At 44.1% G+C, this 18,981-nt stretch overlaps 1 protein-coding gene across 1 annotated transcript in view; it reads right to left on the reverse strand.

The window, feature by feature from the left end:
- Positions 1-18,981, reverse strand: part of ATRN (attractin) — a 165,075-nt gene that overhangs the window by 9,605 nt on the left and 136,489 nt on the right. The window contains exons 26-27 of the mRNA XM_028523925.2: positions 5,814-5,892; positions 1,841-1,948 (exon numbers count right to left, since the gene is read on the reverse strand). Coding sequence (XP_028379726.1) covers positions 1,841-1,948; positions 5,814-5,892 — 187 coding nt within the window. The remainder of the gene's footprint in view (positions 1-1,840; positions 1,949-5,813; positions 5,893-18,981) is intronic.

An 18,981-nucleotide genomic window follows, 5' to 3' on the forward strand; every position in this document is an offset into this window, starting at 1 on the left:
CCTGAAGGTTCACCGATGTTGTAACATGTGTTAGAATTTCTCTTTTTTTTTAAGGCTGAAAAAAAGCATGTATACACTGTGTTCTGTTTACCTACTCATCATCAAAGGGCATCTGGGCTACTTTTATCTTTCGGCTGCTGTGGATGATGCTTCTGTGAACATGGGTGTGCAAATGTATCTTTGAGACCCTGCTTTCAATTCTTTTGAGTGTAAACCCAGAAGTGGAATTGCTGGATCATATGCTTATTCTACTTACATTTTCTGATAAAAAACCAATACAGCTTTCACAGCAGCTGCATCACTCTCACATTCCCTTTGACAGCGCACATGGCTCTCATTTCTCCACATTGTAGTAATCAGTTTTGGCTCTGGCTGATTTCATGATGTTCTCTTTGTTTCGGAGTTTTGCAGTTTCACTATGATGAGTCCAACTGTACTTTTCTCTCTCCTGCCTTCCCTTTGCTCTCGTTCCTTAATCCTTCTTGTGATATGTTTTGCATGTCAAATCTGTATTTTGTGACTTTTATCAAATCTGGAAAATTCTCAATTATGTCTTTGAATTCTGCCTCTTCTCCATTCATTTGTTCTGGGACTCTGATAATATGTATGTTAGATCTTCTCATTCCATCCTCCATAAGCTTATTATCTGCCATATTTTCTATCTCCTTGTGTCTTCTGCATTCTACATAATTTCTTCAGATTCATCTTCCAGTTCAAAAGCTCTTTCCTCACTTGTGTCTCATGTGCTGTTTAATATGTAAACTGAGTTATTTTTTAAAATTTCTATTCCTATATTTTCCATTTCTAACCATTCCATTTGGTTGTTTTTCAGATATGCTTGGCTATGCTTGACTCTCGTGGCTTCTGCATCTTTATGCTTCTACCTTTTTAAAAAAATATTTTATTTACTTATTTTTAGAGAGGGGAAGGGAGGGAGTAAGAGAGGGAGAGAAACATCAATGTGTGGTTGCCTCTCATGAACTCCATACTGAGGACCTGGCCCACAACCCAGGCATGTGTCCTGACTGAGAACTGAACTGGTGACCTTTTGGTTTTCAGGCTGGTGCTCAATCCACTGAGCCACACCAGCCAAGTCTTTTATTTCTGTAAACATTTCATACATCAATATTATACATTCTTTAGGTATCAATTCCAACATCTGAAGTCCTGTCTAAATCTACCACCTGTTGTTGCTGACTCTTATTCATGAAGGTCTGTCTCTCTTGTCTTTGGGAATCACTTCAGACCACTCATGGTTCTGGTTTTGGTTCCCAGCTTGTTCTTTCTCTGCTAAGGGAAAGGAGAGTGATCCCTGAAAATATTACCTACTTCCTGTGAGCTCAGTAATGCTTTAGTAAGTATGTTTTGTTCAGGATAAATAGCCGTTTTCCCAAAGTATCTGCAATATATCATCACTTTATTAATAAAACAGAAAGTCTTACTACTTTTCTCATCATTTGAAGGGGGTCAGAAATATTTTCTACAGAATTCATAGTGAATTATGATTCTGTCCCTTTAAAAAAATCTCTCCACCTCCTTACAAAGAACAATGGTTCAATTTAGCTTTATTAAGTTTTAAAGTATTATGTCATAGAATATCAGACAAATCATTTATATTTTAAAATCCCCTTAACATGAGATTTCTTAGTAACATTTATAGAAGACTAGAAAGTGAAAGCAAAGAACACATGGCAACTTCGCTGTGTTGGCTTGTTATAAGAGAGAGAAAGGAAAATGCAAGAGGCCACAGGACAAAGTTCTTGCTCTCTCAGATTTCCCAGACTCAGAAGCATGAGTCTTGACAAATTAAGTTGTAGTGACTTTGTAATCACATTCTCACCTTTATACTCCCCCCAATAAGATCAGGAGGCTCTTCATCGGTTTCCAAGGCAACATTTACAGAGGCAAAGGGACGACTGGCCATCTGCTGCATCTCTCGAAGCAGTTGCTGGCAAAGAACACAGCAAGCATTAATGCAGTGAGCACTGAGGGGATTTTATCAGAGAATGCTATATATTAAAAATATCTCATCTTCCCTGATTTAAACGAGTCAAAGCCAAAATATTTTTACAACAGCTGGGGAAACTTGGATAGGAACCAGGTACTAGATAACATTAGGAATTATTAAATCTTGTTGGATATGGTCACAGTCTTGTCACTATATTAAAGAAAAAATCCTTATCTGTTGGAGATAAATACTTTAGTATGGATACAATGCCTGCTGTAAATACATAAAATAAATGATATAGCCCTATCTCTTCCTATTTTTATTACTAGATTAAAGCCAGGTTTTTTTTTTCCTGCTGACACTTAAACCAAGTATTTTTTGCAGCCACAAAAACCCGTCCCTTGTTACACAGCAGGTAGGAGTGGAAGAAGCTCTATTCCCAGACATGGGGTAAGCTAAAAACACAAACAAGCGTGGAATACTGCAGAGTTAGAGGGACAAGCAGGAGCTCCAGATTTGGGGAGGCTTGGATGTGGATCCCGCTCCATTGCTCAACTGTGTGACCTTGAAAACGGTGTTTCAAGTTTCTAGGCTTCAGTGCCTTCCTCTCTGAAATGGGGTTTTACTGCTGTGTGTCGGTTGGATCAAATAGTGTCTAGCACAGGGCGGGTGGTCAGTCATGTGTCACCGAGGGCATCAGAGATCTGGCCATGCTGTTGCAGCTTTGGGTCCTGTCTCAGAAGCCTGACTTCAAACCATCCCCTCGGAACTACTGTAGGATTGGAAATCTTGGGATGGACAGATCATGGCTATTTTAGAAGGGCATTTTTATGCTAAATATATTTAAAAAAATATCAACATGAAGATTCTTTTTTTTTTTTTTTTAATATTAATTATTTTAGGTTGCTTATTTTTTATTTTTATTTTTTTTAAGATTTTATTTATTTATTTTTAGAGAAGGAAGGGAGGGAGGGAGGGAGAAGGAGAGGGAGAGAGAGAGAGAAACATCAATGTGCGGTTGCTGGGGGTTATGGCCTGCAACCCAGGAATGTACCCTGGCTGGGAATCGAACCTGGGACACTTTGGTTCCCAGCCCGCGCTCAATCCACTGAGCTACGCCAGCCAGGGCTAACATGAAGATTCTTACATCTCATAAAGTTGCTGGTCTATTTACTCAACAAATACATGCAGCAACCTACTCTGGGTCGTGTGCTATTCTAAGTGCTGGAGCCACAGTAAGACCCTTGCCCAGGTCCCATTCGAGTTCCTTTACAAAGAGTGCAGGGGACAGTATGTGTAAAAGCACTAAAACGACCTGGCACATAGCAAGGACTTATGCAGTATTAGCTGCTATTGTTTTTGTTGTTACAAATAACATCACATCATTTCTTCTACAGTTCTGAGAGGGATAAGCCATGACTAACTGGTTAGAAATGATGAAATATATTCTGAAGGGTCAGATTCACAGTAACAGAGAAATGTAAAATCACAAGGGTAAAAACTTAGTTTATTGGTTGGTCAATTGCATAATAAGCATACTTTCTAAAAAAACCTTTCTTCAAAAGTGTCCATCTTTTCCTTATTTTTTTCATGTATGTTGCAATTATTTTCCAGTTGGCTGTCTTCTGTCTTGTTCATTTTTTAACTCTTTACACACTTCAGGATTAATTTTTATGCAGGTAAATCTTTACTATACTGTATTTCAATAATCTTACCTGAAAATAATTTTGTACCCTTTTCAGTAGTAACAGAACTTACTTCTCTTTCTCTCAGTGCAGTCTAGAACGTCCAGAATAAAATTACGTGACTATGAGGATGACATGACAATTAGATGGCCTGAAAAGGCCGAAGGCCCAGGTTTAAAGCCCAGTTCGGCCTCTAGGATACTGTGTGGTGATGGGTGAGCTATACCTCTCTGGGCCTCAACTCCCGTACCTGTGACATACAGCTGGTGCCAGTAACCATGTCACAGGGTTCAATTACTTAACCCACAGAAAACTTAGGGCAGTGTCTAGAATTTAGGAATGCTCAAATGTCAGCTTTTACTATGAGTAATGTCTGTATTTTATTGGTACAACCTTTGTTATTTTTTTCGTCATGAATGGTGTTGGTTATCTTCGAAGTGTAAAGGAGGTATAATTTTTGAACTTACTAACATTTTATTTTTCGAGTAGGAATTGGTGTTGAATTCCAAAATGATTAAATGATTACTTGGCCACTACTAAAAATTTAGGTTTTATTTTTTCAGACTCCCTGGATCTAATAACACCCGTTGTGGAGAGAATAATATTTTGACAAGTTCTCAATTCCTTCTTCCCTGGTTACTAGTGTATTGTGGCTCCCACGCTTTTCTCACTCCATTTGGAGAGTGAGAAAATTACAATTCATTGGGACTTTAAAATATCTTAGTTACAGAGCTATTGGAGAATCCTCTGAATATGTTATCCACTGAATTTTTAAAATGAAAACAAAGAGGACGCAGCATCACCTCTATGATAGCATCACCTTTTACATGGGTCAGGAAAGGTGTCAGGGCCTCGGGAAGAGACCCATGTCCTGGAACCTGTCTTAACCCCATCACATGAGCTAAGGCTCTATCAACAGTGCTGAGTGCTTCTGAGTTTTGGTTTTAGATATTCCATTCTCTTCCAAATCTTGCCTAGAGATTGATATTTTTAGATTTTTTAAAAAAAGTTATTTATTTACTCTTAAGCAGAGGGGAAGGGAGAGAGAAAGAAAGGAAGAGAAATATCAATGTGTGGTTGCTTCTTGTGCACCCCCCACCAGGGACCTCAACTGCAACCCAGGTATGTGCTCTGACTAGGAATTGAACCAGCAACCCTTTGGTTTGCAGGCCGGCACTCAATCCACTGAGCCACACCAGCCAGGGCCATAGATTGATTTTTATGCAGAAAAAAAGGCATGAGTAGACACAGAAAACAAAGGAGGGCGTATACATTTAGATCTCACTGTATTTCCATTAGCAACAGTACAATACCTGATGACCAGAAGGCAGAGTATTAACAAGTGAAAGTTTCAAGAAACAAAGTTCTTTTATTACTTAATTTTTATATCATTTTTATTGTTATTCTATTCAAAGTTCTTATGCTGTAACTTTTAACCAAGTGTGTTTATTTGACTTGTCTATTTTAAATATTTGCTTGACTCCTCACTTTTGTAATGAAGCTCTGGAAATACATGATGACTCATTAAAAAATAAAACACAGCCCTGGCTGGCGTAGCTCAGTGGATTGAGCATGGGCTGTGAACCAAAGTGTCACAGGTTCGATTCCCAGCCAGGGTACATGCCTGGGTTGCAGGCCATAACCCTCAGCAACCGCACATTGATGTTTCTCTCTCTCTCTCTCTCTTTTTCTCCCTCCCTTCCCACTCTAAAAGTAAATAAATAAAATCTTAAAAAAAAATAAAAAAATAAAACTCAATAAAAATGTAATTAGATAGATCTTTACCTTTCCTTGAATAATGAGACAATTTTGAGATGCTTACATGGCTGATTTTACTCTCATTCTTAGGAAAGGCTCTTGTGAAGGCTGTGTTACTGAGCCCTCAGATCTGCAGCCTAAGTTAAGGACCAGCGTTCTGGTAGGACAGGTAAAACCAGCACCTGTAAGTCAATACTAGAGTTTCCTTTCAGAAAGTTAAGACCATGCAGGGCAGAATTAGTTACACTTTACACAGAACTTCCTGAAGTCTACTCACCATCTATAGAAAGGGTGGCATTACTCTCACCGTGGATATGTCCATCAATGAACACTAACTCGCTAACACTGGCATGCTTAAGGAAAGTGTGTAGAAAGGCAAAGCTCTGACAAGGATTCGCTTATCTTTACCCACTGAGGCTTACCTCTCTGCGTCTGGAGGCCCAACAACTTTGTTTGATCTTCCAAACCACAGCAGCCACCAGGAGCAAAGAGAGGAAACAACTGTGAGAAAGCAAAGTACCAAGTTATTATCCCAGCCCCCAGAGTCAGCACCACTGTCACCCACATTTCAGGCCAGGCGGGGAGGCAATCCCCCAAACACCTCCCCTGAGCTCCCCTCTGATGAGCAATCACAACCATGTCTGTTCATAGGAAGCAAAGTGTGACAACCTTTTGGACTGTCTTGTCCCCAGAAGTTACCTGGGGAGAGCACTGGCCTCCCATTGGGCCTTAATGCAATGGCCCACCATGGCTTATCCCACATAAGAAAAATAATGCTAACGTAACTATGACAAAGAATAGCATGCTATGTAATCTAAATCACTGGTAAATCACTGCTAAAGTCCCCAAAATAGGAAAAAAGTTAATTTTAAAGTAACTTGACAAGAAGGGTAAATTGTAGAAGAAACAAGCTTATGTATCATATCATATATTCAATTATATTTTTACAAAGAAATACATACTTTTTTAATAAGTAAAATGATCAACTTCAAGCTAGGAACTTTCTTCAAAGTATTAGGCGAGACTAACTCCCAGTGGTCACATAATTCCAAGTCATTCCCACGTTCTCCCAAATGTAAACTGGGCGCTTCGTGGTTTGAAAAGCTGCTGTGATAGCCATGAACTGACATCTGGTTAAAGGGGTAATGAGCTGAAGAAATATACCTCTTAGAGAACTGCTGAAGTAACTTTAAAGCTGGCGTTTTCACTCACTAACTTGTGAAAGGGGCTTGCTGCCGAGTATCGTTGCCCAGCGTTACACACAGACCTGACGCCCTCGGCCTGCGCCATCAAGCACCCTCCTGCTGAGCTCCACGTCTGCAGGATGGGTCGGCTTGGCAAACGGCAGCCTCCGTGCACCCAAGCACTGACCCCAAGGCCGGCTTCCCAGGCTGGCTGGAGAAGGGCACTCACTCTAAGATGCTAGGATGACTAAACTTCGGCCCTTTCACAAATAGAAGACTCAAAGTTCAGACATCTCGCCACTTCCCCAAGATGCAAGAGTGTGCAGACCCCTCCCCCGGTACCCTGACAAAAGGCAAGGGGCCCCAGGGCCTTCACTCAGGGGGAGCCATCAGTTACTATCTGCTGGTCCCCTCGGCTGTTCTGACACTGCTGGTCCTTCTTCCTTCCTGACAGTCTCTGTTTTCCTGGTATCAGTACTCTACCAGGCCAGGTCCGGGTCTAGGCTCATGGTGTGTTCACATCAGTGAACACAGCAAAAGCCCACTGTTCCCATGAGGGAAGTTCACATTCCAGCAGGTGGAGACAAACAGGAAACGGTATAAAAAACCAACATAAAAGAGCATGTCAGACGGTAGTAAATGCTACAGAGAGAAAAGATGGTAAGTGCAAGGGGTACCAGTGGCATTCTAAAGCAGTACGGTCGCATGGGCCTTACTTCTCAAGAAGGTGACGTGTGAGCAAAGACTTGGAGGTGTAGTACTGGAAGTCATCAATCTGGATGAGGTCACCAAGGGATTGAATACAAGTACATAAGAACGTCTAGGGGGCACCCCAACTGTGGGGTCAATGGACATGGCCTGTCTAACCCTAACCCCTCCCATGACTGAGGGCTGGCCAGACGGCCACTGGCCAGAAGGAATGTGTACTGTTTTGGGAATGGCTTCTTGTCCTGTGACTGCCTCTGGACCCTTCCACACACTGAGATAATGTAGTTTAGAGTCACGTGTAGGACGTGTGCCTCCTTTGTCTGGGACGCCTCATAACGAGCCTCAGACTGGAGGAGGCACGGTCTCTCGCACCTAACCGCCACCGTCGCCACCATCGCTGCACTCCCCTGTAATGCGAGGAGCCAACGGCAGGCGTCATCTGCTAGTGCTCCAGGCGGTTTTTTCGGAATATTGCAAACACTTAAGGAGCTCCCCATTTTGGGTTTGCAGCTCATGTGCTACACCAACATTGACAATTTGGGGAGGACAAAAAGGAGCAATAAAGGAGTCTGAGAAAAGCAACCTCAGTCTTTTTTGGTTTCTGTGCATAATCCCACTTTTTGCTGTTTTTATTCTAACAGATAAACACAAGGAGGCAGCAAATCCACATGAAGCGAATGAGAACAGCTTCTCAGCTGGTCAGGACACTGTTGCAGCAGCTTAGGACAGGGCTGGCCTCAGAGGGGAGGACCCTAGTGGCACCCAGAGGCTTCTCTTGGAACTACCCTCTCAACACCAGGCTCACAGTGTCCCTTCCCCCTGAGGCCGAGGTGGGGCTTCTGTCTTCAATTCAGACCTGTTGAAAACATCAGCAACACAGTCCCCCCCCCCCCCGCCCTTCTAGTTTTTAGAAGGGGCACAAAGAACGTATCAACATACAGTGATTGTCCCTCAAAGCTGATACATGTGATTTCTCCTAGGGTAACACAACAATGGAGAATTTACTAGTTATTTCAACAAAGGTAGCACCTGCCAATAAGTCTCCCTTCGTTTTTTCCTACCATTAACTTGGCTACAGGTGGGGCTGTGACTCAGTGTTCATCCTATGACAGTCCCTCTTATCAATGGTTCCCTGTATTTTTCAACACAAATGTAATTTTTTAAAAGTATGAAAAATTTTAATCATACACAGAAATAGAGACAACAATCTAGTTAATTCCTATATGTCCATTATTTAACTTAGACCATTATTAACATTTTGTCAATATTATTCAAAGATCATTCTTAAAGTATTTTTTTAAGCCCTGGCCAGTGTGCTCAGTTGGTTGAAGCACTGTCCTGTAATTGAAAGGTTGAGGGTTCAATTCCCAGTCAGGGCTCATACCTAGGTTGCGGGTTTGACCCCCGGTCTGGGTTCCCAGTCTGGGCATGTACAGGAGGTAACCAATTTATGCTTCTTTCTTGCATCAATGTTTCTCTCTCTCCAAAAGCAATGAAAAAATGTCCCCAGGTGAGTATTAAAAAAAAAAAAGAGTTTTTCTTTCAACACTAGGACACTGACCCAGGCTAAGGGCCCCCTACTTTCTGTCAGCTCCATATTTAAGGAGAAACCAAGAATCCCTCAGCCTTTTTGTTCTAAACCTGTCTCTATCTGAGACGTCAAAAATCTATGCCTTGATTCTAGGTCTTTTTTTCCACGTTTTTGTATGTGTCTTTTGAAAACTCACAATTTGTCTAAAAGCTCAGAGAAATAGACATCTGCTTATTTCTCACCAGCTTAACTATAATTGTGAAGCTAGAATACTATTTTTTAAAAGATTTTATTTAATTATTTTTAGAGAGAAGAAGGGAAGGAGAAGAGAGGGGGAGAGAAACATCAATGTGTGGTTGCCTCTTGCATGCCCGCTACTGGGGGCTTGGCCTGCAACCCAGGCATGTGCCCTGACTGGGAATTGAACCAGCAACCCTTTGATTTGCAGGCTAGCACTCAATCCACTGAGCCACATCAGCCAGGGCAGAATACTATTTTTTTAGAGCCCTCAACTTTCCTTCCAGAGGATGAGGCCATTAAAAAATGATCTTCTTAAAACATAGGCAGTACATTCTTTGACATCTGTCTTAACAATATTTTTTCTGATATAGCTCCTCGGGCAAGAGAAACAAAAACAAATAAATAGGACCACATCAAAGTAAAATGTTTTGCACAGCAAAGAAAAACATACAACAAAATGGAAAGACAACCTACTGAATGAACATATTCACCAATGATACATCCAATACGGGGTCAGTAACCAAAATTTATAAAGAACTCATGCAACACAACACCAAAATAACAATCCATTTAAAAACGGGGTTAGGGCATGACATACAGATGGCCAAGAGACATGTGAAAAGATGCTCATCATCACTAATCATCAGAGAATGCAAATTAACCACAATGAGACATCACCTCATACCTGTCAGAATAGCTATCATCTATAAGTCAACAAACAAATGTTGGCGAGGATGCGGAGAAAAGGAACCCTCGTGCACTGTTGGTGGGAATGCAGACTGGTGCAGCCACTGTGGAAACCAGTATGGAGGGTCATCAAAAAATTAAAAATGGAACTGCCTTATGACCCAGCAATTCTACTTCTGGGTATATATCCAAAGAAACCCCAAATACTAATTTGAAAAGATATACGCACCCTTATGTTTGCTGCAGTGTTCTTTACAACAGCCAAGCTATGGAAGCAACCCAAGTGCTGACAACAGGTGAGTGGATAAAAACACTGTAGTACACGTATACAATGGAATATTACTTGGCCATAAAAAGAACAAAATCTTACCATTTGCAACAACATGGATGGACCTTGAGGGTATTATGCTAAGTGAAATAAGTCAGACAGAGAAAGACAAATACCGTGTGATTCCACTCATATGTGCAATCTAAAGAACAACATAAACAAGCAGAACACACTCACAGACGCAGTGGACTGATGGTTGCCAGAGGGGAGGGAGACTGGGGGACTGGGTGAAAAAAGTGAAGGGACAAATTTTTAGTTACAAAGTAGTCACAGGGATGTCATGTACAGTGTAGGGGCTACGATCAATAATACTGTAATAACTCTGTATGGTGCCAGGCGGGTACTTGAATTATCAAGGGGATCACTTTGTAAATTATATAACTGTCTAACCACTATGCTGTATACCTGAAATTAATATAAAATAGTATTGAATCTCAACTGTAATTGAAAAAAAAAATGGCCTTCTTTTCCTGTGCTTCCAAGTCCAGCCTTCCTTAAACTACATACGCATTTCTGGGCTTTGCCTTGACCTCCCAGCCAGCCTGAACAAGAGACATTGCCACTTCTTCCCAAGTTCCAGTGGTTCACGCTTCACCATTCTGCTCAGAATTAGGCCCAGAGTGGCAGGATCCCCTATCACTTTCACCTCCCAGAAAGGGAAACGGTCAACAGGTCATGGATTTGCTGAGTGTCTGCTGTCGACCTGGAGAGAGTCTCAGATGCAACCGAGATAACTGGGTTTCGTGGAAACAGGCCGCGTCTACATCAGGAAATTCCCACTACGCTCTTTCCCTCTGGCTGGTGGCGTGACATCACCTGTTTTTCCTCTTTATTTCACTCAAATGCTGCCCTGTAAGGCACCTCCAACCCCACCCACATGGATTTTCCGAGTGTTAGTCCGTCTCTCCTCTTACTAATAACAGTCACCATCCCAACCGTACTACCTATCGCTCCCAGAAGCAAAGCCCCTTCACATACGTTGCTCACTTGATTCTCAGAGCAAGCACGCGAGTGGGTCGTATTTCCCCGTGTGCACAAGGCTCCTACTAGAGTCTGGAGCAGCACTTGTTAAGGCACAAACAAGTCTTACTACGTTTGTCAGAGTCTACACTTGACTTCCCTGTGCTTGATTCTGGAAGTACTTGTTCCAGCTCCCCTTACACTGATTTTCTCATTCGAATCGCCGAGCGCCCCCCACTTCCCTGCTTTGCTCCGACTCTGACTTTGTTTTCTGCACTGTATGAGCTGTGTTTCAGAGTGCTGAGGATTATCTGGATTCCTTTCCTCCTCCCCTTGTGTTTCAGGTAAATCCTTTTGGATCTGGTTAACCTGCTCTGGAAAAACATCTTCTTCCTCATGCTCACGAAAAGGACTCTACTCACAGCTAAAAGCTCACCATTCCTAGTTCTTAAACAAAATCCAGAGAAACCAAAGTTCTGGACTCTTTCCCCAAGGTCCCATCTTCAAAAGAGAGAACTGGTGAAAACACCATCTGTGGCTGCTGGAGATGCTCCCCTAACCAATGCTGACGGCGTCTATCAGTCTTCCCTGATCAACAGAAATGACTGCTCCTCACTGGCTTGGTTCATGGCAGCAGGGTCATCTCACGAGCAGACCTGCTCCCTGGAGCCCCTGCCTGAACGCAAACCTTCAACCAGCACCACCAGCTTTTCTCCCTCACAGGGCTCGGACCTATGGCTCCTCCTAACTACACTTGTCCTGAAAGCCTAGTTTACTTCCCACACATGTGTTACATGTTCACAGGTGTGTGCATGTGTGTGTATGGCAGCAAACAAGAGACAATGTCCCACTCTGTTGAACCGTAGAGTCTAACTGTGGACACGGATATTCCACAAGTAAAAATTATGCCAAGTACCATGATGGAAAATAGTATCGTTTATGGAAAAGGAGAACAAGGACAATTTAGTTTTGGGGTTCCAGGGCAGAATCTTGCAGAGAGTGACACAGTGCATGATCTGAAGGGTGAATATGGTATAATAAACAGCTTTACTTGTAATAACCAAAAACTGGGAACAACCCAAATGTCCATCAAGAGGTAAATAGCAAACTGTGGTTTATCTTTACAAATAATATTACCCAGCATTAGAAAGGAATGAATTGTATTTTTATTTTGATTTAAAAACTTTAAAACTGTTTACTAGTTTTTTGTAAGAAGCAATTCATACAATTCAGAAGGGTATAATAAAAGAAGTGACTGGGCTGTCTGAGTCTGAATGAACTGCTTTTTGTAACAGGTCTATTGAGATGTAACTCAGGAGCATCTGTTGTATGCTAATAATGATTCTAGAGAGAAAAGCACTAAAATAGCTTCAGGATGGAGGCTGGTTGCCAGAAAAACCAATCCTGTGATTTGGGGGTTAGACTCTCATGGGAAGGGAGGGGCAAAAGACTGAGTTCAATCCCTACAGACCAGTGATTTCATCGCTCATGCTTGTGGAACGAACCCTTGAAAAATAAAACGTGGAACGAGGAGGTTGGGGACTCTGTGGGGTGGTGAACACACTGAGAGGCTGTGGGAGGCTGGCACGCACAGGGAGGGCATGGAAGCTCTGTGTTCTCCTCCCACCCCCATATCTTGCCCATACATATACATCTCTTGCATTTGGCTGTTCCTGAGTTGTATTCTTTATAATAAAACTGTAATTTTAAGCCCTGGCTGGCATAGCTCAGTGGATTGAGCTCAGGCTGCGAACCAAAGTGTCCCACGTTCGACTCCCAGCCAGGGTACATGCCTGGGTTGCAGGCCATGACCCCCAGCAACCGCACATTGATGTTTCTCTCTCTCTCTCTTTCCCCCTCCATTCTCTCTCTAAAAATAAATAAATAAATAAATAAATAAAATCTAAAAAAACCCCAAAAAACAAAAAAAACACCAAAAGACAAAAACCTGTAATTTTAAGTATAGTGCTTTCCTGGGTACTGTGAGTCATTCTAGAAAACTGTCGAATCAAGGAGGGGGGAGTCCACTGGAACCCCCTAAGTTTGTAGTTGACATATGAAATGGGGGCAGTCTTGCCATACGGAGCCCTTCACCCCGGGGTGTCCGCCAGCTCCGGGGACTGTCAGAACCAAAACGAACTGCAGGACACACAGCTGGTGTCAGACAATTGGCTGTTGCTGGGAAAAACCAAGCAACGAATACAAGTACACAGGGGAAGGCAGGAAGAAGTATGTCCTAGAAAGAAGGAAAAACGTGTGCATATGCTGTGATGTGGGAAAAGGCTTGGTGCTTTTGAAAAACAAAAGCTGACAATGTACTGGGAACAGAGAGTAGCATAAAATGAGTATGGAGAGGCCCTGGCCAGTGGAGCTCGGTTGGCTGGATGTATCCGCAGACCAAAAGGTCGCAGATTTGATTCCCAGTCAGGGCACATGCCTACCTAGGTTGTGGGTTCAGTCCCTGGTTGGGGCGCATATGAGAGGCAACCCACTGATGTATCTCTCACGTCAATGTTTTTTTCCCTCACTTTCTCCCTCCCTTCCCTTCTCTCTAAACTTTCTCTCCCTCTCTCGCTAAAAGCAAGGAAAAAAAAATGTCCTTGGGTGAGGATAGGAAAAAAAAAAGTAAAATGAATATGGTGAGGACCCTGGTATTTATTTCATTTAAACATTTTTTAAATCTTCACCTGAGGATATGTTTACTGATTTTAGAGAGGGAGGAAGGGTGAGAGAGAGAGGGGGGGGCGGACATCAATCGGTTGCCTCCCATATGTGGCCCAACCGACGACTGACCCCACAACCCAGGTGTGTGCCCTGACCAGGAATCGAAAACACAAGCTTTTGGCGCACAGGACGCCCCAGTCAACTGCACAACCCGGCCAGGCCCCCTGGTGTTTATTTTAGATACAATGGGAAGCCACTGGATATGAGGTAAGTAAACAGACTCAAACTAACTCATGATTTCAAAGGTCTCCTCTGGACTTTCTGTGGATTGTAAAGAGGCCAAAATCACCTGAAACAGGCGAGACTGTGAGGGTCAGGGCTAGTGCAGGAGTGGAGGTGGTGCAGCCTGAAGCCGTAAGTGCTGGGACACGGTGCAGGAGTGCCTTTTGGATGTGAAGGGAGAGCAGGGACTTGGAACTGGCAGCATGATGCTGCAATCAGTGTTGTGGGGAAGACCAGTGAGGAAGGATCAGAAAGTTCATTTCTGGGCATGTTATGCTAAAGACAGGGATGGCGGAGCCATTCAGAGGAACGCAAAGTGGGAAGATGGCCAGGGTCCGCTCTGGAAGAATATCAACAATGAGAGGTTGACCTGAAAGGTTGTTCAGGAAGGGAGGCCAAGAAGGAGCGGCCTCAGGGCAGTATGGGATCCCAGAGGACAAGAAAAGTCTCACAGATGGGTGGTCAGTTTGATCCCTTTAAATTTGGCAAGAGATGCCCGCTCTCAACTTGTGATTTGGTCTTTGTCTGCTTCTCGCCCTCTGCTGTCCTCGGGACACTGCTCTGTGACTGGGATGGTTTCTGAGACTGAGCACTGAGGGTGGGAGCCAGAGGCAGAGCAGGCCGCAGGAGGACACCAGGGAGGCAAGGGCGGGTAGGCCTGTGCCCCCCACAGCAGGTCCCCCAGCAGCATGATGGCAAAATGGGGGGCTGATCAAGGGGCCTGTTGGTGATGGCACAGCTGGTGCTGTGGCGCAGGATGGAACACAGGATCTCTGACCCTGTCACCTAATCCAGGCCCAGGCCCAGAAATAAGACAGGTCTCTGCCCTCAGGGTCCATGCAAAGTGTAGGAACCATGAGAGACCAGTGAGCCTTGGATGCTGGCTGCCACTGCGGTGAGGCTGGCCACTCCCAGCAAGAAGAGGGCAGCTGAAGCCAGGAGGTGGGTGGCAGCAGGGGCTAGAACAGCCATGTGACAGATAGGACAGACACCTGCCAGATCAATGGAGGGACCTGCTGGGGTCACAGACCTGCAGAAGCCAGTGCTGGCCGGCCCCTCCCTTTAGGATGCTAGGACCAGATGCAGCAGGAGGCCTTCCTGGCACAAAGGGCAGAGGCAGGTGGGGCGCACTGTTTTCTTAACACGGCTTCTGTCTCACTCTCCCTCCCCCCAGCTCCCATCTTCCCCTGCTCCTGTCTCTCCCTGGGTCTCTGGTGGTGGAGAAGCTTGAGTCTTTGTGAAGCTAACATGAATCAGACTTTGTGAAGTCTGTGTGAAGCTTACTGGAGGCTGGATCTGGACACAGACCCTGCTGACGAACTCTCGGCCCCTTTGCTGGCGTCCCAGAGCCCACCACTGGGCCCCTGCAGGCCGTTGCCCCTGCCCACTCCCACACTACCAGCCCACGCATGCATCACAGAGTGTGCGTGAGTCCCTTTGATGCACTCCCTGACTGCTGCCACAGCCTGGGTCCCCTCAGCCTTGGCTCCCACTTGGGGAGACACTCGGGCCTCCTTGGGGGCCTTGTTGGCTTGGGGGCAGCCCACTCTTCCTCAAGCCACCTGTTTACCACCTTCCCGGTCAGCTGGGTAGAAGGAAGTGTCCAGAGCAGTCTGGCCTGTGGAGGACCTCACAGCAGGGCAGAGAGGAAGCCCGATGTTGGGAAGCCTGACTCGAGCCTGTGGTTCACAGTGGGGAGGGGGCTCTGGGTGGGCAGTGCTGGGAGGCCAAGAAGGAGCAGCCTCAGGGCAGTATGGGATCCAGAGAGCAAGAAAAGTGTCAGGAGGCCAGGCCTCCTGTGCGGAGCTGCCATGTGCCTCGCCCTGAGGGACCCTGCCGGGCTGGGGGTCCTTCCTAGTTCTGCACACAAGTTCTAGTTATTTTATTTTTTCTGTAAGAGAATGTTGAATGAAAACAGCACTGCCCTTAAAAAAATTAATTAATTTGGCAAGAGAGAAGTGCTAATTGCCAACAACAACAACAACAACAACAACTTAGTTGGGACATGCGGATAGAAGACAGACGGGAAAGGTCTAAAAGGTGAAAAAGGGCCCCCAGCCCAGAGCCAACGGGTCTGAGAAGGAAGGGGGCTCTGGGGAAGGGTCAGGGGGTGGGGGGAGTGGCATTTGGAGGGGCCACATGGGATGGCCTGTGCTGAGCAATGGAAGTCAGCAGCTAAGGCAGTGAGCCCTGGTCCAGAGGCTGAAGAGCCCATTCCGAAGACAAACCCACAGAATATACACCCAGCAGCAAATTTTGCTCCTACTCCACACTCACTGGAGGCCGTGACAGACGGAAACTGCACTCACGCACAGGCAAATGTGGAATCTTCTGCACAACCAAAAATCAGACATTTGGGGGGAAACCAACAGTGTGAAAGAGAAGTACCAAATAACAAATAAAAGAAAAAACCCCAACAGCTTAGGAGACAGTTATTAATATCACAAAGACAGACTTAAAAATAAAATATTATTAATCTCACAAATGAATATGAAAGGAAACTTCATTCACAAAATCAAAGCAGGCTATAAGGAAAATGCATTAGAAATAAAATGCACTAAAACACCAATAAACCTCATTAGATGGAGTCAATAAAAGAAATGAATCCAACTGTGGGTTACATTAACAAGCTGGGAAATACTGCTGAGGAAGGCAAATGGAAACAGACAGGAAATCAGAGTTCAGTTAAGAAATATAGCGCTCAGATCCAGAATCTCCCTCATTCATCTAACAGAATTTCAGAATCCAAGCACACAGAATTAGAGGGGAGGAAACAATCAAAGAAAGAGAAGACAAAGTTATAAAGCTCAACACTCTATCTTCAGGCTGAAAGGGTCCCCAGAACACGTATCAAATTCTTTCTCAGATTTTTCTGAATCACTCTGGGATGCAGTTCCACACAACAACATCCAACAAAAGGGAAGAGAGAGCCATAAAACGGTACAAGAAAAAAACCCCTGAAAAAACTTATTAAAACGGTTCCCGCATAATGTCAAATAATTACAATCTAGAATCTAAATCCCGGATAACCGCTGCCTAGGTGTTCGCTGCATGCTGTGAGAAGTAATTGAGGGGCTCTCTCAGAGACCTACAGCAGCCGGTTCTCGTGAGAAGGGGGATCACGAAGCTTCCAGGAGCTGAGGCCGTGGTCACACCCCTCAGTGGTTACACAATTCTCCTTCCCATCTGACCTCCTACGCTTTAGTTTGCATGGATGGATGTACTACTCTCCAGCTCCTGAATTCACACGATTCAGCTAATTCGGGGTTTCTCAATGCCAACTGAATGTAAGAATCACGGGAGAGCCTTTAAATATCAGAATGATCCAGTCCCATGCCAGACCAATTAACTGAGCATCTAGGCTGCTGTTGCTGCTTTTTTTTTTTTTTTTTTTAAAGCTTCCCAGGCAGTTTTAAGGTATAGCCATGGCCAAGATTCATGAGATAAGTGTTTCGGACTGTCAGAATCCAATTTAAAACTTGCAGGAGATGCCTCTAATTGGCCCTGTTCACCTCTGCATGTCAAATTGTAGGCCTGAGCCCTGGCTGGTGTGGCTCAGTGGATTGAGCGCCGGCCCGCGAACCAAAGGGTCGCCGTTCTTCCCAGGCAAAGCACATGCCTGGGGTGCGGGTCAGGTCCCCAGTACGGGGCACATGAGCGATAACCACACATTGATGTTTCTCTCCCTCTTTCTAAAAATAAATAAATAAAATATTAAAAATAATTGTAGGTTCACCTATTTATGGTCTGCTCTTAGCATTCTGCTCTAGAATGCTAAATACTTGCATTAAAAGTGATAAAGTGCTATAAAGAAACCATGAGTAGGGCAGTCTATGTGCCAGAAGAAGACTTCACAGTAGACAGTTAGGTTGTGTTTTGAAGGAGTACGAATATGACAGGTTAGTGAGTGGGTAGGTACCTTTATGCAAATGCAGAAAACTGGATTAAGCACACCACCCCTCCAGGCCCTGCTGCTCCCTCAGCCAAAAAGGGAAGGAAATGACCACGACCTTAGAGGGACGTAAAAGTCATAGGGCAAAGATTCATGAAATGCTGAATTTGCAAGAATACAGAACGATTCTTTGGCCCCACACTGGAGGAACTGTGGAAGATGCTGGCCTCAGTGTGTCCTGGCTGTCCGGCACCCGGCAGAACATAAAAATGTTGGGAGGGGTAGGAAGAGATTTTGGATTTTCTGTGCTAACACAGGAGAGGGCAGTTTCTTTCTGTGGGAGGGAGGGAGGGAGACGCTTCTTTGTAAATGGGAAGAAGTATCATTAAATTTCCAGCATTTCCTGTTGCTGGCATTGCGTCCTTTGGGAAGAAGTCCTGATTGCTCCGCTACAATGAGCTTATTAGCTGGGCATACTCTGAAAAAGGAAATAAAATAGAGATGAACTCCCAGCCTAGTGGGGGACATGCCCTTGGAGTTGAGGTAATTAATCCTGAGCCTTGATTCACTGACAAATTTCTGAAGTCTATCCATTTGGGGGAAAAGCAAAGCTACATCTAAATAGATTCCAGATGGATAAAGGAAGACCCAAACATGAAAAAACAACGAGAAGTAAAATACTCCTGAAGAAAATACAGGAAGACTGACAGATCTGCTTAGTGAAAGATACCAGAAATGACAAACAACTAAAGACACACATGTTAATAATCACAGTATATAATGAGATCCTAAGTTCCAATAAGAGAAAAGCACACATACCAACAGAAATGTGAGCAAAGGATATGAACAGATATTTCAAAGAGCTGTAAGACATCAGTGAATATCACTCATAATGAAAGAAATCTAAATTAAAACAAGGTACCAGAGATACCTCCCAGATTAGCAAAATTAAAAATATGACAATTTCTAGGATTGCTGAGACATAACAGTAGTAATAAGAAAGACAGGCAGAAATCGCAAGCGGTATTAATTCCTGCTGCAGGAATGTAAATTCATGCCAACTGTTCTAAGGGGCCATGCGGCAGTATTTTTGTGCTTCAACATAGCAATGATA

This window comes from Phyllostomus discolor, chromosome 9 (assembly GCF_004126475.2).
Source record: "Phyllostomus discolor isolate MPI-MPIP mPhyDis1 chromosome 9, mPhyDis1.pri.v3, whole genome shotgun sequence".
NCBI classification, from domain to species: domain Eukaryota; kingdom Metazoa; phylum Chordata; class Mammalia; order Chiroptera; family Phyllostomidae; genus Phyllostomus; species Phyllostomus discolor.